Genomic DNA, 22,153 nt, shown 5'->3' with positions numbered 1-22,153 from the left:
GGAGCATAGGAATCTTAGGGGTGAATTGAAAGCTTTTGCCATGGTTGCATCTGAATTGTCCCTTGTCAATGGCATGGTGATGCAACATGATTCATTTGTTCCCCCAGTAAGCCTCAGAGAAGACATTATTAAATCTGCACATCATGGTCATTTAGATGTTACGAAGACTTCTCAACTGGTCAAGTTGTATTATTGGTGGCCCTCTTTGGAAGCTCAGGTCAAATTTTGTATTGATTCATGCACTGAATGTCTAGTGTTGGACAAAAAAATGGAAATTGATGAATATACCTCTGCATCCTGTGTCTTTTCCCGACAGGCCACGAGACAAGGTTGGTCTAGATTTTTCAGGGCCTTATGATGGTTTGCCTCATGATCTTAAGTTCATCATTTTGATGATTGACAATCATTCCACATGGATTTATCATATGTTTTGTGATGCGGCTAGTACAGATAATGCCATTAAGTTCTTGAAGAGGGTTTTTGCTGTTGAGGGCTCGCCTTCCATTATTGTAACTGACAATGGTACTCACTTTGTCTCCCATAAGATGAGCACATTCTTAGCGAAGTACGATATTAAACATTATAAGGTTGCTTTGTATTCTCCAACGTCCAATGGATTGCTCAAAAGGGCAAACAGATTGGTCAAGGATGGTATTCAGGCAGCTCTGTCCTCTGGTCAGGATGTACAGGATTTTGTTGAGGCCAAATTATGGTCTTATAACATCTCACCTCATGGCACCACAGGGGTCCCACCTTTTACTCTCTTGAGAGGGAGGAATGCTCACACAAATTTGTGGCCTGATTGTTTGCAGAACAAACATGACAAATATAGCCAAATGGACAAAGGTGTTGTATCTAGAGTTTTGCAGAAGCAGTGTCTCATGAAGTCATGGCATGATATGGGCAAAAGCTTTAGCGACTTGGATCTAGAGGTGAATGATTGGGTCCTAAAAGATTGTCTAGATTCTCTGCTCGAGTTCAGGTTACAGATGTTAGCAAGGGCTCAGCGCTACTTGGCAATAAGGGATGGTGGAACAAAAGATTGCTGGTGAGTCTTTCTGACTCTCAGGTATGCTCTTTGTTGAAATTGTCCAAACAGCAGGTTGAACATTGTGACTGGACTAGATGGTTGCGTGATCTTTCTTCTACTGTGCCACTTCCGGTTAACGGAGGTGACACTGGAGAAACTACAGCCTCTCGGTATTTAATCCCATCAAATGTTGGTGCATCAACAGTTGCCGAATCTTTACAAACTAGTGATTTCGGAACTCGTCAAAGGAGGTTACCTTCCAGATTTAATGATTATGTTTTGTCCTGAGTTTACAATCTATGCTCACCATAGGTTTCTGCACATTTCTTTGTATTTTATGCTTATCTTTCTTGCTACATGCTCTATGTATTTTTCCCATTTGTTCTCACTGTTTATTGTGATTTACTCTTGTGTTTTGTTCTCTTCGGGGAGGAAAAAGTTGTGGTATGTAGCTTCTCGCGGAGGCATCTTGCGCTGTACTCAGCGCGTGGATGTCTCCGAACTGTTTGATGTAATGCTTTGTTTAACTGTGATTCCATGGCTCAGCTTTGAATGAAGCATGCCAGGTCTCTGTGAACGTTAGTTCAATTGGCAGAGATCCTGCTGCGCAGCGGGAGCTCTCGGTCGTGGGTGCTTTTACCATTGAAATAAAAGCTCCATTTACAACACCTTGTTAGAGGTCAGTGTCTTCATTGATCAGACCTCCAAAAAAAAAAATAATCTAAATCCTTCACTCTTCTATCCCTCAACTATCCTTTTCAATCTAAATAACAGACTAACATGTCCACTTCTCAAATCTCATATTTCTGTATACTAATTCACCACCTTCCTTTATGGGTTCCAGAGTAGTGTGCTACTCGCTGAAAAAGCACTTCATCACCTCATCAGGGGTAGCAAGCACTATATTATCTACTGGCGGTCGCCAGTAGATAGTTATAGTTAGGACCTATTTTCCATAGGAAATCCGCAACATTCTATTCCCAAAAAGTCTGGCGCCAGTTGATGAATCCTCGTGAAATTTTCCAAACTTTTGGCCAGCTCCGCTCCGCTCCTACCCTGAAAGTTTCGTGGTTATTCGTCAAGCGCGGGGCGAGAAAAAAGTGGGGTCCCAAAACACGTTTTCCCCATGCAATTTCCCATAGGATCTATTGTCGCAGCTACAGTCCGAACCGCTGAACGGAATTACCACAAATTTGGCACAGAGGTAGTCCTCAGTTCAGACTCGTGCCTTTTGCATGAATGGTGTGAATCTGTTTAGTAGTTCCTGCGAAAATGAGGGTAAAAAAGTTAGTGATATCTATGGCCGGGGAGGATCCGCGCACCCTACCCGCACCGTAAGCCCATCCTCCCCGAACCGAGCGCGCACCCTGACGATCACGCGCTGAATGCTAATTGGCTGTCGAGTGTCTGTCTACATTCGAAACCAGGAACTGTTGGCGGCCATTTTCTGCCTCGGTAGAAGCGAGGCTGAAGAAGCATGGGGAATAAGTTTGTAAAACATATAAAGGGGGCAGTGTGGAAATACTCTGACTCTCTAGATCTGCTTAGGGGGTCCCAGAAGCACCCCCTGGGGCCCCCTTTTAAAAAAAAAAACGGCAAAATGCGCGCACGAAGCGCACATCCTATCGCGTTTGGTGCAGGGATTCTCTCGCGTTGGGTGCGCGGATCCAAGGAAAAAAAATATGAAATTTTTGGGAGATAAACATCAAGCTTAAGTGTTTTGTTCTTGAGTGGCTCTAAAAAGAGCTGTTGTATTCATTGAGAGTTTTTGGTACTTATAAGTAAGTACCTATACAGAGTCTAAAGTTGTTGAGGAAGACTCTGTTTCCTTCATCAGTAAAGTGTACTCCATCTCTCCTATACATCTCTTGCATATGAAAGCGCAGATTGTTATTGTAAATGGAGCCCATTCTATAGTCTCGGAGAAAAGCAGAAACAGATTTATTCACATGTTTCCTAGCTTTCTCAATTTGTGGACAAAAATGATCGGACCAGTTCCATTTCTGCCTTTGGCATATGTTAGAATACACAAAGGCAGTTTTGGGGAAAAGTGAAATCAGTTCTGCAAAGGGGTCCTTCATAAACATTTCCAGACCTACCCCAGTCAAAGTGCCTAGGTAATTGCCACCACAGTGCACTATTATGAGGTCAGGGTGTTGGATATGCATGAAGGATTTCATCAATGGCATCAATTTGTGCCACTTTAACCCTTGAAGGACTGGGCAATTTCTAAGACCCAGCGGTGCCAGGGGACAACACCTGAAACCTTCGGGGTTCACCTGTTTTGGCGTACTTAACAAACAGAGACACAGGACTCTTCCTCTGGCGTCAAAAGATCGTCTTTAATGACTGCAGTCAGGAACAGAAGTCACAGAAGTATCATACAAGATCGATTCTAAGGAGACTGCTCGATTTGTACAAAACAGGTCGCTCCCTAAATACTGAATATTCTGCTTCAGGCAAACATTCCTACAAGTTTTACAATTATTCCCGTTTCTGTATTCCAAACAATGAGATCACACAACATCACATTCCCATCTCCAGGTGTCCGGCCTTCAATCACATGTTTCTGACATCCCTCTATTGAAAGGCCGGACCGCCCCATAATAAAGTTGGTCACCTCCTCATCATAAAAGGTTAAAGGGAAATACAGGAACAGATGCAGAAAATAGAAGAGTCAGATAAGACATATTCGTAGGCAAATAAAAGAAGCGTGGTCTATTGTATCAGGGCCAGTAATCTTGCTCAGGCAGGACAGGACAGAAAACCAGTACGGCAGGGTCCGCCTCAGGCGACAGGGTCAGCTTTCGCCAAGTCATGCAGAATTTGGCAGAACGCGCACTAGGGACTGCGTGCCCTCGAGGTTACCTAAGCAGGGTCATTGGTCGGACATCGCCCATTCACTGACTATGTGAGGGCAATGATACAAAATGGATGTCGTGCATGAAATGGAACCCGTAGGTTCGAACACAAGAATCAGCAATACATGACGAATCCTTCAGTGCAGCGTTGCGAAAAACGCTCGCTTATATTAGACTCATCATTTGCGACTTGCTAATACCAGAATCGTCACAGTACCATTAGTTCGGAAACATGGGTTCAGTTCTCACGGAACCTCAGACCCTCCTTTTGCCCTTACATAGGCAAGCACTAATCGACATCTGAGTCGATACTTATGTTCATCAGATCACTGAGATGTTGCTGAAACATCATCCTTTCCATCAATACCTCTCTAGTAACAGGTGGCCTTCTTATACACGTGGTAGCACAAAGGCCACATAAGGCAGGACCACACTGGACACAGAGACAGCACGAAAACAGGAGAACTAAAGCAACCCCAATGACCATCAGAATCTTCCATCCCCACGCAGATAATAGATTCCAAAACCATCCGGTTAGCGACCACTCCCCTTCATCCATATGTATAGAATCAGAGATCTTATGTAACTTGGAAATGGCCTCATAAACTGTCGGAGCATTATCCGGAATGAAAACACAGCAACTCGATCGGATCACTTTACACACTCCACCTCGATCTGCAAGTACCACATCTAGAACCATACGGTTCTGCAACATCATAAGGCGATCCGCTTGAAGCTCAGCTGTCAAGTTACCAAGGGCACCAGCCGTTACATTAACAGTGGATCCAACTACACGAGTCAGTTGTCTCAGGTTCCTACTATTGACCATAGGTCCCCAAAACGGCAGGAAACCCTTGAGGAAGTCTCCCACTTCCTGACCAGCAGTATCCTCCTGACTAACAGCACCCCTCACAATTCTGGCCTTGTGATAATCAGAGGCAGCCGTGAATGTCGGCGGCAGTAAGTTAGCAACATAATATGTTCCCGAAAAATCAGGGGGCAACCATGTGTATGCTCGGTCATAACAGACAAAGTATGTACCCTTGGCAGCCAAAAACGCAGGGGAAGACTGTGATGGGAAAACGTACGTTTCAGTACAGTCACTCTTCCCTAGCTGAGCTCTCGTATTCTGACCATTGCCTTGCAAACAAAAAAGACCTAAGTGTGGTACGACCCAAATCGGAGACGAGCTCTTGCGCTGTTTCTCACCCAGACTAATGCTATACCCAGTCGCATTCCAACCCACATAAGCTCGCAACTCATCCTTAGGAATGGAAGAATATGCATCGATATCTCTACTCATATCGGCAACTCCTCTTACCAAGGCTTTATTGCTAGAGCTATATCTTGTGGAGCGCGGTGGTCGCGGGGAATAGGTCTCAAGCGCAAAGAGGAACATAGTCTGCAATGCCCACGATGACCCATTATAGCTAAAAGGCAGAACTAGATACGGGATACCTTTATCGACGGTATGCGGCATCAAACCACACACCCAGCAATTAGTCATGTTCATCACTAGTTGGTGTTGGTGCAGGAGTTGAATAAATGAATTGTTCACAAACTCAGAACGTCTAGCTTGTTCGTGTTCAGGTAAAGTGTGGAAAGAGTGCGAAGGAGCAGTGGTAACAGGAAGGGAAACGTGAGGAGGCACCGTAGTCATAACAGGTAAAATTATTAACTGGGCCCCAAAAACAATTCCACCCATCAGAGTTACCAAGACAATCAAAAACATTAGGGCACACTGGATCAGGAAACATTTGTTGTGCAATATTTCATGCAATTTCACTTTACGCTCAATCACAGTATTAACACCTCGTAGTGCAGGAAGCTCCATCCTCTACTCGAGCCGTCCGTGGCGGTTGGTTTGTAACCGTTCGGAAATGCGTCCGTTAGCCTTGGGGGTTCCCAAAGACCAACCGGGGAAACCGACCTAGTGTCTGGTAACCTGCAAATCAAAACTAGGCACACGTCACGGCCCTACGGCGAACCCGGATGGCCGGTTCAAAAACACGCACATAGCAAACTTCCTGGCTGAGGAGAATACAATTGTCCAAAGACGAGTTGTCAGGGCAGAGGGGGCAAAGGAAAACAAGAAAGGGGTATTCACTTTATTAGTCCTTGGAATGGGAGCGTAAAGAGTAACGATGTCTTCCAGGTTGTGTCTGCTCTTCGAACAAGGGACCAGATGGCGAAACAGTGTTCAATTGTTCAGGTGAATGTTTGAACGGAATAATGTTCGAATGCAGGGGCAAAGGCACAGTTCCAGCTGAAGCAGCAGTGTTCTTCAGTTTAGCAGACTCAAGACCTTTAAGTTGTGCATCGCTGAACGGGACAAGCCTAGGAACACACTCCGTCTCAGAATTGCCAATTCCCTGTCTAATCCATTTGTCATACGGTAAAGGAAGCGGTACACATTTCGTATGGGCAGCGTGTACCCAATGCTTTCTTCCAGCCAATCGAACAGCAGTTCGTGTTGACAACAGGACCTGGAACGGTCCGATATATCTTGGCTCCAAGTTTCTGGATTTCCCAAAGTTCTTTACGACCACAAAATCGCCAGGCTGTAACTTGTGTCCTGGTCACTCTGTTGGTTTTGGCAGAGCCTCAAAAACCTGTTGATGAATAGCACTTAGTTTAGCAGTCAAGTCATAAAGGTAATCGATCAACATGGGATATTCGAGCTGGGTGAATTCCTTAGGTCTAGGGACTCCCCAAACGTTCGCAGGACGACCAAACACAATTTCATACGGGCTAAGCCCTATTCGAGAGTGAACAGTCGCCCTAGTGGATAGAAGAGCCAAAGGCAATGCATCTGGCCATGACAATCCAGTAGTCGTTTGGATCTTGGCTAAATTTAATTTAAGAGTCCCGTTATAACCCTCAACAAGACCTGCGGACTGTGGGGGATTTGCACTATGGAACTTCTGTCTAATCCCTAAACCCACACACACACTCTTCATAACCTTTCCCACAAACTCACTTCCATTATCCGACCATACAATCCGTGGCATGCCAAACCTAGGGAAAAACTCTTTGAGAAGGACTTTGGCTGTGTAAAGGGCTGTATTATCCTTCAAGGGGTAAGCTTCAATCCATCGTGAAAATGCACAAACTACAACAAGGACATACTTGAGGTTGTTACACCTTTCCATAGGAATGAAGTCTAATTGGATAATCTCAAAGGGACAAGTCGGGGGAGCAAAATGACCAGCTGGATTTGGAGTTCCCTTGCCAGGATTATGCATCAGGCACACCATGCAATTCTTAACCACCCTCTCCGCACACTTAGAAATTCCGTCATTCTTCCATACCGGGGCCAACAACTTGCAAATTCCTTTCGCACTAATGTGTGCCATTCCATGTGCCATTGTAACTACTGCAAGCACATAGGCATCAGGTAACATCCATCTTTGATGTTCAGACAGATCGATCCAACAACCAGTCGAATCCAATTTACCCGTACTGTCTTTCCATGCATTCTTTTCACTCTCAGTAGCCTCATTCTGAATTGACTTCACACTCTCAATCGTGTCTTCACACATTCCAGCATCCGTAACCCATCTTGCAGAACTTGCAACATACATTCGACTCGTCATGTTCTTTGCCGTCTTTTTCGCAATCTCGACTGCAAATGCATTACCGTGACCAACATCATCCGTGACCTTCCGATGAGCACTACACTTCACAATCGCAACTTGCTTTGGCAAAGTAAGTGATTCCAGAAGCTCATTCACCAATTGCCCATGCTGTATTTTTGTCCCGTGGGACGTCAAAAATCCTCTCTCTCTCCATAATCGTCCAAAACTATGTGCAACACCGAACGCATACTGGCTATCGGTAAACACGTTCACTCTCTTTCCCTTGGCCAAAACGCACGCTCTCGTCAGCGCAATTAACTCTGCAGCTTGTGCAGAATTCTGACTTACTCTCGCAGTCTCAACAATCGTACTCAACGTCGTCACAGCATACGCGGCAGTCACATCACCATTCGACAACTTAAAGCACGAACCTTCCACATACAAAGTACCATCCGGATCTGACAATGGGGTATCTTTCAAATCGATCCGACCCTTCGTTTCTTCTTCAGTTCGCAAACAACAATCATGTGGTTCTGAATCACTCGACTCTACAGTAGTCGGCAACAATGTGGCTGGATTCAACACACTACATCTCTTAATCTGAATATGACTTGCCAAGAGTGTCAGCTCATAGCCTGACAACCTAGCACTCGTGAGATGTTGAGTTTTCGTTCTGTTCAACAAAGTATCTACCGCATGTGGAACCATTACCACTAACATATTATTCATGACCAGACCAGCAGACTGTCGAATAGACACAGCAGCTGCCGCTGTCGCTCTAAGACAACTCGGCAATGCTCTTGCTACTGGATCTAAGGTTGAAGAAAAATACGCACACGGACGCTGTTTATCACCAAATTGTTGTGTCAACACGCTCAACGCGCAACCCTCTCGTTCATGAACGTATAGTGTAAATGGTTTACTGTAGTCGGGGCTACCCAACACAGGAGCTGAACACAACGCATCGCGTAGCTCAGAAAAACTCTTCTGGCAGTCATCAGACCATGGCAGAGGATTCGAAACATCTTTGCACGTGAGGGCTAACAAAGGCTTTGCTAACAATGAAAAATTTGGGATCCATTGTCTGCAGTATGATGTGATACCCAAAAAAGCACGTACTTCTCTTTGAGTGTTTGGTTTGGTCATTTGGGCAATTGCTCTAATTCGTTCTGGGGTCAACCTTCTTCCCTCCTTTGACAAGAGATGACCTAAGTACGTTACCTCTTGGCAACAATATTGCAACTTAGAAGGTGACACTTTGTGATGTAAATCGGACAAATGCTGTAGCAAAGAAATCGTAGCTGCTTTGCAAGTTGTTTTGTCATCAGCAGCCACTAAAAGATCATCTACGTACTGGATCAAAGCAGCCCCGACAGGCAATACAAAGGTGTCAAGCTGGCTTTTCAGAGCCTGACTATATATCGAAGGACTTTCACAATAACCTTGAGGTGCGCGCTTGAATCTGAAGCTACGGCCACCCAAGGAGAAACCAAAAATGTCCCTACTTTCTTCTGCTATCGGGATGCTAAAGAAGGCATTCTTCAAGTCAATCACCGAGAACCAGGTAGCTGAAGCAGGAATCAATGTCAATAAAGCTGTGATATCGGGAACCACAGGGAACTGCGGAACCACAATCTTGTTCACTTCTCTAAGATCAATTACGAAACGATACACAGGAGGTTGGGAAGAATCGGTACATTTCAAAATCGGCAAAACAGGACTATTACACACGTTACCTCGTGTCTCTTCGATCACACCCTTCTGGATCAAATCATGGATGATCGCTAAGAGTGCTCGTTCACCATCGCTCGAAATTCGATATTGCGGAATTCGCGGTAACCTAACATTCGGTCTGAGCTGAACAACATATGGAGGAATCTCCAGAAGACCCACATCATTAGGACCCGTAGCCCAAAGAGATTCGGGGAGCGAACGCAATTCTTGTGGAAGCCTATCTGTCGACACATACATAGGAGAGATCACTTTCCTGCCCAATGTAAGTTGTACTCCCGATGGGGAACAATGCAATGTCGCATACAGTCGTTTCAACAGGTCCAAACCCAGAAAGTTCTCACCACAACCAGTAGTCAAAATCAACGGTGCTTCTAACTTACATGGTTCAATCGAAAGGGACAAAGGACTAGAGACTGGATTACGAACAGGGGCGCCAGAGAATCCTACTGAGACATTAGTTAAGCCAGACAAGGGTGCGCCAGGGAGTTTAGAATGTATGATTGAACTTTTTGCCGCACCAGTATCCAACAGAAAAGGCTCAACCACACTTGATAAAGTTACTGAAACGTAAGGCCCACTCTGATCAACTGGAACTGACACTACTCCCTCTCTTTGTCCGTGGCTATCCTAGCAATCATTATACGCAGTACTCTCGCCCTCGACATAGTAATCATCTACATGGTACTGCGGAGATCTATCAGATTGCACCTTTGATTGGTCAAAACAATTAAGAGAACTTTGTGACGGAAGAGAACGCTCATTCTGAGAAGGCGTGACACCACGTCCTCTACCTCTAGAGACTTGTTGAAAACCACGACCTCTCTGAACTGGCACACCACTCAGGGCACTCGTTCTTATAATGACCCTCTTCCTTGCAGTATGCACATTGATTCAATCCTAACAAGGGCCTGGAAGCTAGATACTCCGGTCTCAGTGGTACTCTCGGAAACGGTGCCTGTTGCTGAAATTGCGTACGTTGCTGCGAATCGTTCTGATTCGAGCGAGGCGGATACGCCTGCTGCAACAACACCTTAGTCTTCAGGTCCTTCGTTTTCCTCTCTACACGTTCTTTTTCTTCCTTATCTCTGTTCTCGTAATATTGGGCTGTGGCTAGAATCTGAGCCGTCGAAGAGACAGCCCAAGCACTTTCTGAGTCTTTCAATTTGTTGCACAAGTCAGGCAGCAAGTTAGACACGAACTTATCAACAAATAGTCTCTGGCCTCCCTCTGAACCCATATCTTGACCGCTGTGGTCCACAAAAGTCTCCTCAAATTGCGTGAAAAAGTCGGACACACACTCATCATTCTTCTGCTTACAAGCCGACAATTTATCCCAGTTTACTCTCAACGCTGGCATCAGCGTCTTCATTAAATTAACTATCCTATTTGGTAACTCCGCTACTAGAGGTTCAGGCTTTGCACCTCCTACTTGGAGAGCATCCGCAGCTAAAATAGCAGTCCAGGTACCACCTAACTCGTTCGGATGATCCTCATGGCGGATCTTTGCCCATATCGGTTGTGGCACCACATTGCCAAACAACATCTCAATATCTGCAATGTTCATAATACAGGCGTCCACTGTCTGGGACAATTCCTTATAGTAACCAGCGGGATTCTTACGTGGGTCTGGCAAAGTCTGTTTTAATGCTAATACTTCAGACCTTTTCCATGGGACATGTATCCAAACTCTCTGAAAATGTGCCGGAGCGGCCGCAATACCTCTCCCTGCATCAGCCTGTACTGCATCATGCCATACTGGCGGAACCTCTCTCATAGGATACTGTCCTAACGTCTTCTTTGCCGAGGAATCATTCGCAAACAAAACTCTAGACGGTAATACAGACCTATAGGCAAGAAGCCGTTCTAACGCATGTCTAGCATCAGAGCCCAAAATCATACCTTTCGCAAATTGACTCTGGAGTTCGAGCATGTCAGCGGGGGCTGAGTCTAATTTGTCGTTGTCCCATTCGTCTCGCAACAACTTACACATCTCCTCAAACACATATCTCTGAGTTGGTTCATTCCACTGAGAAAATGTATCGTAAACTATACGACAACTATACCTATCGGGTTTCAAAATCCACCTATGAGCTATCGAATCTAATAATGCTCGTTCCCTAGACTCAGGGAGCTGGCTACGTCTCTGCATAGAATCAGAAACGACGGGCGCAATTAGCGACCCAAAAAGAGGAGTCAGAAAACTAGGGATGGTGTCGGTTACTCGCCGACGAGCGGAAGGTGAAGTAGACATAAGAGCAGGAGAGACAGCATTCAGCGAAAGCAAAGGAGCAAAAGGGGTAACAGAAACAGGAGTGACAGACGTAGCAAGGTGAGGTGTAGCAGTTAAAGACGAAAAAGGCAACCCAGGAAGGGGGGGGGTGCCGGAGGAACATAACCCTGCTGAGGAACAGGTGGTGGGGGAGGAACTACCACGGGCTGACCAGCAGCCGGTTGTACAGCAGAGGGAACCAAAAGGGCTGTAGCACCTTGTACATAAGGAGGTGGCGACTTCAATAAATAGGATATCAGAGGATCCTTTTCGGGGTCCTCTTTCGGCTTATCGGGACATGATGGCAAAACAGGGTAGCATTTATCAATTGCCATGCTATGTTGTCTAGTGAAAATCTCAGTCGCTTTCTCTTCTTCATCTTCCTTAAACTGCCTAGCAGCTTGCATAATCGAGACACCTTTGTCTCGTTTATCCTTTTTAGCCTGTTTGATTTCTTTCTGCTTGGCTTCTTTGCGCCATAGACGAAAGGAGTCAAACATCGCCGGCCGGGCTTTCTTCTTAAATAACTTCGCCTCCAAATTATCCAAAATTGCAGTTTCAAAACTACCATGTAGTGGCCATCTGAGAACACCATCTTTCCTCGTATAGCGGACCCATACCTCGTTATACGTGATAGGGCCCACACCGTGCTTCGAATAGAGCTCATAAGTCGGAGTTCCAACCGGAGGTATCGGACAAGAGTCCTCCAATCGGGAATCCTTGTTGCAACATCCAAGACAAGACAAGAAACCAAGACTACGGTTAGGCATTTTCGCTCACTAACCGAGTTTCAAACTTCAAGGGGCTATCTCTGCCGAAACACTCGTAAATGTACGAGACCCTCGGTTTTTGGGAACTGCAGCTACCAAATAATCCTAAGGACCAAACTAAACCAAATGCAATGGAACCATGCAAACCAAAACTAAGGACCAAAGAACTCGAGAACAAACCTAAGGACTGGGAGCGACCCACTTATACTTAACTGAAAGATCAATGACGTCACCAGGAAGACCCGTCTATCGTCTCGCCGTACTAAGGACTACGCCAGGCTCCAAAACAGGTCGACAGTCAGGGCGCCAGTCCTTTGCAGCCGTCTGGAAGCGGGAACCTTCGCGGGGAAAGACCTTCGGACCACTTATGCGACATACATGGATCGATGAAGTGGGGTGCACCTCCCTCGGATATTTCACACGAAGCTCCTCACAATTCTTTAGGCTAGGACCGGAACCGCTTGATGTCGCCCCACGCTAGGGCGCCAACTGAAGGACTGGGCAATTTCTAAGACCCAGCGGTGCCATGGGACAACACCTGAAACCTTTGGGGTTCACCTGTTTTGGCGTACTTAACATACAGAGACACGGGACTCTTCCTCTGGCGTCAAAAGATCGTCTTTAATGACTGCAGTCAGGAACAGAAGTCACAGAAGTATCATACAAGATAGATTCTAAGGAGACTGCTCGATTTGTACAAAACAGGTCGCTCCTTAAATACTGAATATTCTGCTTCGGGCAAACATTGCTACAAGTTTTACAATTATTACCGTTTCTGTATTCCAAACAATGAGATCACACAACATCACATTCCCATCTCCAGGTGTCCGGCCTTCAATCACATGTTTCTGACATCCCTCTATTGAAAGGCCGGACCGCCCCATAATAAAGTTGGTCACCTCCTCATCATAAAAGGCTAAAGGGAAATGCAGGAACAGATGCAGAAAATAGAAGAGTCAGATAAGACATATTCGTAGGCAAATAAAAGAAGCGTGGTCTATTGTATCAGGGCCAGTAATCTTGCTCAGGCAGGACAGGACAGAAAACCAGTACGGCAGGGTCCGCCTCAGGCGACAGGGTCAGCTTTCGCCAAGTCATGCAGAATTTGGCAGAACGCGCACTAGGGACTGCGTGCCCTCAAGGTTACCTAAGCAGGGTCATTGGTCGGACATCGCCCATTCACTGACTATGTGAGGGCAATGATACAAAATGGATGTCGTGCATGAAATGGAACCCGTAGGTTCGAACACAAGAATCAGCAATACATGACGAATCCTTCAGTGCAGCGTTGCGAAAAACGCTCGCTTATATTAGACTCATCATTTGCGACTTGCTAATACCAGAATCGTCACAGTACCATTCGTTCGGAAACATGGGTTCAGTTCACGGAACCTCACCCTCTCAGTCCAATCCATTTAATGTCTACATTTGGCAAACCTAGGTCTTTGTGAATGCCTTTGTTTTCTGCATACCTTTGGCTCCAGAAAATATAGCTGTGTCCCACAATCCCCACACTAAGCATCTTGAAAGGAGGTCTGGATACACTCAGATGGTCTCTGTAAATGAAATGGCAGTTTGGAAAGTAAGATTTTCTAAAATGGTGGCTAAGATGCAGTTTTGAAAAAAGACAAGAAATCATTGGTTGTTTGACAACCTTCTACACTGAAAGGTAGGGTGCATATTTCTGTTTTTTAAACACGTGATTCTTATTGGTTAACAAAAACTGATTGTAAGGAACATTATATATGATAAGCTGATATGTTGAAAAGTCAAGCACACTTGCTGTCTTGATTAGCAACATTGTGGGCTGAACTTGTGACCTGTGTGCTCAGTACAGTGTTCCATGACCTGTTTCTATGGTAACAGGCAGAAGGCAGATTGGGGGAAGGGTTCAAATTTATGTCATTTGAAAAGGGTTGAAATGTTTAACCAATAGAAATGTGTCTTTGGTTTTGAATTTATGTGGGAAGGAATGTGATTTGATGTTTACATGTATATGTGTGGAAAATGAGAGGGAATCTTTGCCATTCTTTGGTTTTGCTGACAGGTGCACAGTGCAGAGATTCTGTATAAGAAAATCTGGTGTGTGACTGATATCTGGTGTGTGACTGATATACTTCTTAATCTACAAAACAACTTGAAAGGGGAGTCATTTAATTGTGAGGGGATGTATGTAGACTATTTTGATTTTAATCAGACTAATGTATTTCACATGCTAAAGTGTAGGGAGTACTTTTTTTGTCTACAATCTTATTGACAGTGTGTCTGCATGTAGAAACAATTCTGTGATAAGCATTTGTGGTTTTTTTGTGTTTTTCATGTGTTTGCAGACATATAACTATGCTGTTTTTATATTTTGGTAGAATTAGAAACCAGTCATGGTTTATGAATTTGTGAAATGAGTTATGTTTCTACACTAAAATGTAGTACTCCTTCTAGATGAAGAAATGTGTTTTGGTATAGTGCAAGGGATAGTGTTGTTTGTCTAGAATCACACAGTGAGTCTGTGTGCATTTGGGAACCACTGTGAGAGAAGCATTTGGTAACATTGTGTATTTGCTGACAGATAACTGTTTTAAAACCTGTCTTGTCAAGTTTTAGTAGCATTAGAAGGCAGTTTTTGCTTATGCTTTGATTAAATGAGTCAGGCTTTGACTCTAAAGTGAAGTTCTGAAATATGTAGTTTGTGAGCATTCCCCTTACCTCTTCCACTGTAGTGAATGAGTTTTGGTAAACTCCTAGGGATAGTGGTGCTTGTCTAGAATTACACCGTGAGTGTGTGTGCTTTTGGGAACTACTGTGAGAGAAGTATTTGGTAACATCATGTATTTTCTGACAGATAACTCTTTTAAAACCTGTCATGTTGTCAAGTTTTAGTAGCATTAGAAGCCAGTCTTTGCTTATGCATTGATAAAATGAGTCATGCTTTGACACTAATGTGCTGTACTTTAATATGTAGATTGTGTGTAGTCCCCTTACCCCTTGCACAGTAGTGAATGAGTTTTGGTAAGCTGCTAGGGATAGTGTTGCTTGTCTAGAATCACACTGTGAGTCTGTATGCATTTGGGAACCACTGTGAGAGAAGCATTTGGCAACATCGTGTATTTGCTGACAGATAATTGTTTTAAAACCTGTTTTGTTGTCAAGTTTTAGTAGCATTAGAGGGCAGTTTTTGCTTATGCTTTGATTAAATGAGTCAGGCTTTGACACAAAAGTGCAGTTCTGAAATATGTAGATTGTGTGCAGTTCCCTTACCACTTTCACTGTAGTGAATGAGTTTTGGTAAACTCCTAGGGATAGTGGTGCTTGTCTAGAATCACACTGTGAGTCTGTGTGCATTTGGGAACCACTGTGAGAGAAGCATTTGGTAACATCATGTATTTTCTGACAGATAACTCTTTTAAAACCTGTCATGTTGTCAAGTTTTAGTAGCATTAGAAGCCAGTCTTTGCTTATGCGTTGATTAAATGAGTTAGGCTTTGACACAAAAGTGCAGTCCTGAAATATGTAGATTGTGTGCAGTTCCCTTACCCCTTCCACAGTAGTGAATGAGTTCTGGTAAGCTGCTAGGGAAAGTGTTACTTGTCTAGAATCACACTGCGAGTCTGTGTGCATTTGGGAACCACTGTGAGAGAAGCATTTGGTAACATCGTGTATTTGCTGACAGATAACTGTTTTAAAACTTGTAGTGATTGAGTCAGGTACGCAAGATGAGTTTCAGGAAGTTTTATTCAAGGTGGTAAAATAGACCAGATCAAGACCCCACCAGGAGCAGTCAGCATGCTGCTCAGCCCAGCTAACTGTGACTATTTGATCCACAACATTCTATAACATGTCATCACAGTAAGATTCTACAGGCAGGGCATGAATAGCATTGTACTAACTCAGGATATAACATATCCCCCTTTCTCCCAAATTTACAAAAGAACAACAACTCAGGCTATAACATATCCCCCTTTCTCCAAAATATCCAAAAGAACAATGAGAGAAAAAGAAAGATTAAGAGGAGAAACAGCAAGGAAATAAGAACCATGAACCAAAGAAAGAAGAGCAACCGAAAAGGATGAGAAAAGCAAAGAAGAGAGGAAAACGAGAACAAAAGAACCATCCTCCCTTCTATAGCAAAAAAGAAAAGGCAAGAAAACAACATAGTCAGAGAAGAGGAGAAACAGCACGAATGACTGCCCCAGAACACAACCACTGGCCGGAACAGGAATGTAAGGAGGCTGAAAAATGAAAAACCAACAGAGCAAGAAAACACAACAGAAAAGCAGAGGAAAGCTCAGAATCCACACAAGACACCAGGAGAAACATCACCAATAGATTAGAAATGAGAAAAGAAAACAAGGAAGATGAGGAAAAGTATAAGGATAATCCTCACCCAAGAGGAACACCATCATCAATACAAATGAAAAATATAATGTAAAGACAACAATGTAGAGAGTTCAATAATATAATAACAAACCATTTGTGAAGGTTGGGAGGACTATAACCCAAATGCAACCCTTAAAAAGACAAGGGATAAAAACAGTAACAGATGGGACTATAACCCATAGAAACAATAGTCCTTGTAATGTTGACATAGTGAAAACTAAGAGAGGTTGAGATATGTTAAAAAACAGATATGGGTAGGGACCCATATGATAAAAACAGATATGGGTAGGGACCCATTTGATAATGCGAAAGGGACTAAAACCCTTGCATAGCTCCAAGAAGGAAGACAAACTAAAATTTTGCACATGTAGGGTAACGGGTAGGAACCCATATTATGATGCGAAAAGGACAGAAACCCTTGCATAAAGACGCACCCCATGGAGAGATACAGACAATGTGCACTGAGCAAATGGACTAGAACCCATGCGAGACACCTCGAGTGGAGGTAAAACGTTGTGCACCAGTCGTGCACTGTAGCAACAGGACTGGAACCCGTGCGACACACCTCGTGTGGAGGTAAAAACATTGTGCACTGTAACTGTAGCAATGGAATGAGACCCATGCTATTCACCTTGTGTAAAGGTGAAGACAATACGCACCGTAACAAAGGGAAAAACAACCCAAGGAACACACCTCATAAAGAGGTCAAAGGACCGTAATCTATGCAACATACCAGTGTGGGGCAATGTGTGCAAGAAAGAACAAGTGGGTGGGAACCCATAACCTGTTCTTGTATTAAGGAAATGCTGTGCATACATGTAAAAGCAAACAGCAAATGAGCTCTGTAGACGAGCAAGGCATACCACAAATGAATACTTAGCTAATTGTGAGTACTAAAAACACTAGAAAAGATGCACTGTCCCAAGAAAACAATAAGTTAAAATAAATGAAGTAGTCACCGTGGTCAGGAAACAGCTGAAGCTTGCAAAATGTGGGTTGCAGGAACGGAAAGAAAGAGTACTTTGATTTTCGTAGATTGACCTTAGAAATTACTTACAGTTCATCCTATGTCAAATGAGCACATCGTGTAAGTAGTGACTCGCTGACAAATTGCTGAAAGTCGGGAAAACCGTGATGTGTGTAAAGCGACGTCTATCGTCGCCAAAAACTTGTAGTGATTGAGTCAGGTACGCAAGATGAGTTTCAGGTAGTTTTATTCAAGATGGTAAAATAGACCAGATCAAGACCCCACCAGGAGCAGCCAGCATGCTGCTCAGCCCAGCTAACTGTGACTATTTGATCCACAACATTCTATAACATGTCATCACAGTAAGATTCTACAGGCAGGGCATGAATAGCATTGTACTAACTCAGGATATAACATAAACCTGTCTTGTTGTCAAGTTTCAGTAGCATTAGAAGGCAGTTTTTGCTTATGCTTTGATTAAATGAGTCAGGTTTGACACTAAAGTGCAGTTCTGAAATATGTAGTTTGTGTGCAGTCCCCTTACCTCTTCCACTGTAGTGAATGAGTTTTGGTAAACTGCTAGGGATAGTGGTGCTTGTCTAGAATCCCACTGTGAGTCTGTGTGCTTTTGGGGACCACTGTTAGAGAAGCATTTGGTAACATCATGTATTTTCTGACAGATAACTCTTTTAAAACCTGTCATGTTGTCAAGTTTTAGTAGCATTAGAAGCCAGTCTTTGCTTATGTGTTGATTAAATGAGTCAGGCTTTGACACAAAAGTGCAGTCCTGAAATATGTAGATTGTGTGCAGTTCCCTTACAACTTCCACAGTAGTGAATGAGTTTTGGTAAACTCCTAGGGATAGTGGTTGTTGTCTAGAATCACACTGTGAGTCTGTGTGCATTTGGGAACCACTGTGAGAGAAGCATTTGGTAACATTGTGTATTTGCTGACAGATAACTGTTTTAAAACCTGGCTTGTTGTCAAGTTTTAGTAGCATTAGAAGGCAGTTTTTGCTTATGCTTTGATTAAATGAGTCAGGCTTTGACACAAAAGTGTAGTCCTGAAATATGTAGATTGTGTGCAGTTCCCTTACCACTTCCACAGTAGTGAATGAGTTTTGGCAAACTCCTAGAGATAGTGGTTGTTGTCTAGAATCACACTGTGAGTCTGTGTGCATTTGTGTAACCACTGTGAGAGAAGCATTTGAGTAGTTCATTTCTTTGAATATGCATAACTGATTTAAAAATTTCCTGTTGTCAAGTTTAGGTAGAATTAAAAGGTAGTCATTCCTTATGTATTCACCGAGGAACTGTCCTTGCAATACTGTAAACATTCAGTTAATATTCAAGTAGTGAGGAGTGAGGCAGGCCTTTGCACATGCATTGATTCAAATGCTTATCTACTATGCATGCAGTTCTCTAACCATCGACAGTTCTCGTTCATACCTTTAATTCCACAGTCAGTATCCATACACTTCAAGTAAACACCCTGTCACTCCCCATGTACTCCTCTAGTGACCCATTCAGCACCATGTACTAATCCATTCACTGCGCAAAAACCCAAACACTTATAAATTCTCCCAGGCACTCTGTTTGCAGTACTTTAATCATTCAGTCAGTGTCTAAGTACTCATGGTGTGAGCCAGGCCTTTCAACATGAACTGGTTTAAATCCTATACAGTATGCATACAGGCTTCAAGTCACCTACACACTTGTCTTTCACTTCTTTAATTATCTAGTCAGTATCTATATATTTCAAGAAACATCTTGTCAGTCATCTTGTACTCATTCAGTGACTGATTCAGTACCATGTACTATTCTCTTCACTGTGCCAGAACTGAAAATTTAAAAGTTTTACCTAGGCACTGTCCTAGCAGTAGTCTGATGATTTAGTCAGTTTTCAAGTACTCATGTTGTGAACTATGCATTACCACATAGACTGCTTCAAATGTCTGTGCAGTATGCATGCAGTCTTCTAACATACTATACACTGGTCTTTAACAGCTTCAATTCCCCAGTCAGTATCCATGTACTTCCAGCAAACATTCTGTCACTCCCCTTGCACTGTTCCAGTGACCCATTCAGCACCATGTAGTAATGCATTCAGTGCGCCAAAACTGAAATACTTATAAATTCACCCAGGCACTCTTCTTGCAATAGTATAATCATTCAGTCAGTACCCAAGTACTAATGGAGTGAGACAGGCCTTTGCACATAGCTTGATTCAAACGTGTTTCCACTATGCATGGAGGCCTGTAACTACAAACACAATTGTCTTTCACACCTTCAATTCGCCAGTAAGTATATATACACTCCAGCAAACACCCTGTCACTCCCCTTGCACTTCTCTAGTGATCTATTCAGTACCATGTACTAACCCATTCACTGTGCCAAAACCCAAACACTTATAAATTCACCCATGCACTCTCCTTGCAGTACTGTAAACATTCAGTCAGTACCCAAGTACTCATTCAGCGCCCCAGGTCTTAGCACATGGACTGCTTCAAACTCCTATCCACTATGCATGCAGTCCTCTAACCACTTACACACTTGTCTTTCACACCTTCAATTCCCTAGTCAGTATCCATACAGTCCAGCAAACATCCTGTCACTCCCTTTGCACTCCTCTAGTGACCCATTCAGTACCAACTACTAATCCATTCACTGTGCCAAAAGCTAACCACTTATAAATTCACCCAGGCACTCTCCTTGCAGTATGTGGTATCTTGGTGTTAGTGCTGTTCATGTCATCCACTGCTCCTCCAGTGGAACACTGTGGATATGAGGTAATGTGGAATGTTAGTCTCTGGATACCACAGTTGGAGATGGGCTGAGCGCCTTGCTGGCTGCTCCTGGTGGGGCTGAATACTACTGAACCTACATCTTGTAACCAACCTGAATAAATCCTCTTGAAACATCACAATCAGCCTGGACTTGATTACTACATTTTATTGGCGATGATTTAAACCAAAGAACCTGTGTCTGCTACCTTTGAGGACATCTTGAGTTCCTACTCTCAACCTCAAGCTACTCCTGAATCTACAGCTGCACTTACCCTTCTACTGGCACACATCAGCCCCACCAGTGACCTCCTACCGGTCGCCCTCAACGCAAAGGTGCCAGTTCCAGTCTCTAAGCAGCTCCTGTCTCTGCCTGCTGTTCCCACAGCATCTCATATGGTCTTTTCCTACAGAGTCTCAATACGTCTGTTCTTCCAACGCATGTAGCACATTAACAAGCGTGCTGTACACAGGCTCAAGAAGCTTCTACAACTTGGCACCTCATGAATGCTGCGCAGAGTGAACCTACATCTACTGTAAGCTTTTCCTTTCTTTACATTGGTATTGCACAGAGTGTGTGCTTGATAACTGCCTGCGTTGGAACTGAGCCAAGAGACATGTTTGAAGTTACTCTCTCACCACTACTTCGAGTTATTCATCTCAACAGGGGCACTGGCTGGGAAAATGATATCAAGTGACAAGATGTTAATTGTCTACACTGCTTTCACAGGATATAAATGATTATTTGTAGCAGGTACCCCTTTTCTGGATTCACCTTTGCATATTCCACATGCCACTTGCGTGTCCCTGGAGGCAAGGAGCGGTGAAACATTGTTGGCGAATGACCATTCTGTCTTTAAAATGTGTCCACTGGTTTGTATTTACTTATGGACGGTTTACTGCCATGAGGTTCATCTATTTGACCTCTGTGTTATGAAGAAAAACACCTTTGGCTCAGCAGAACAGTTTTACCGTTTTGGAGGCAGTTTGTCGGAGTGGCACACAGATTAAAAGAGGTGCGACAGCTGTATTGTGCTGTTTCTTATCTCATTTCAGACTCGATTTTTAAATGTGCCTTGTTGCCGTTCATTTTTTGGATTGGCAATTTTCCTTAAATTTAAACTGCTAAACACAACTGTTGGACTGTGTTTCAAATTTCAAATTAATCTTGCGCCTCTTACCTGGTTCTGGTGTCGCGCGAAGCTGCTACAGATCTCCATGACGTCTTCTTCCTTCCAGAGCACGCATTGCTGCCTATAGACGAATTTAGTGCATCGAGATGCTGGGAGCCATCCGGCGCGGCGTCAGAATACGTGCCGCCATTTTGCAGTTGGCACAATCGATCAGCATTGCCTTGCTTCACAAGCCTTCTGCCAACCACGTTTTTTTTTTCTCACAAGTTCGGCGATTTCGATAAAGTTAGTCCAAGACAGGAATGCAGGGGTGAGACCGTCTCCTTCAAGTTTTCTTTGCTTGTTTGTCTGCCATGTATCCTCTCGACAAAGAAAGACCATGCAGGAACTTTTTAACCTTTGGCATTGTTCGACGGTTGGCAGCCAAGACATATGTTGTGTCTAAGCCTGCTCACACTGTGTTTTACACACGGAAGGTACAATTTGCCTACGGTACCTCACATTCAGCCTTTGTTTTATAACTGAAGGTGTTCACAGGGCACAACAACTTTAAGGTTGTACTATGTTTACTGATATTCTCAACAGAACTGTTACCCCAGTTTTTTGTACGAGTCTTTGTTAACCTGCCTCAGAGAAATGTTTGTTGCTTATACTT

General features: G+C 43.8%; 1 protein-coding gene across 4 annotated transcripts in view; it reads right to left on the bottom strand.

The window, feature by feature from the left end:
- LOC146855704 (endogenous retrovirus group 3 member 1 Env polyprotein-like) overlaps positions 1–21,619 on the bottom strand; it is a 264,638-nt gene extending 243,019 nt beyond the window's left edge. For 2 of the 4 annotated variants that reach the window (XR_014981370.1, XM_085653600.1), the window contains exon 1: positions 21,547–21,584. Coding sequence is in view for 2 of the 4 variants with exons in the window: in XM_085653598.1 (XP_085509724.1) it covers positions 4,181–5,725 (1,545 nt within the window). In the remaining 2 variants the exon portion in view is untranslated. Of the gene's footprint in view, positions 1–3,353; positions 6,504–13,714; positions 13,799–21,546 lie in introns of those variants that run through there. The other 2 variants (XM_085653598.1, XM_085653599.1) reach the window with 2 other exon arrangements.
- Between the last annotated feature and the right edge of the window lie 534 nt (positions 21,620–22,153).

This window comes from Triturus cristatus, chromosome 4_1 (assembly GCF_964204655.1).
Source record: "Triturus cristatus chromosome 4_1, aTriCri1.1, whole genome shotgun sequence".
Lineage (NCBI taxonomy): Eukaryota > Metazoa > Chordata > Amphibia > Caudata > Salamandridae > Triturus > Triturus cristatus.
The sequence above is the reverse complement of the archived record's forward strand: the minus strand, read 5'-3'. Positions and strand labels throughout refer to the sequence as shown.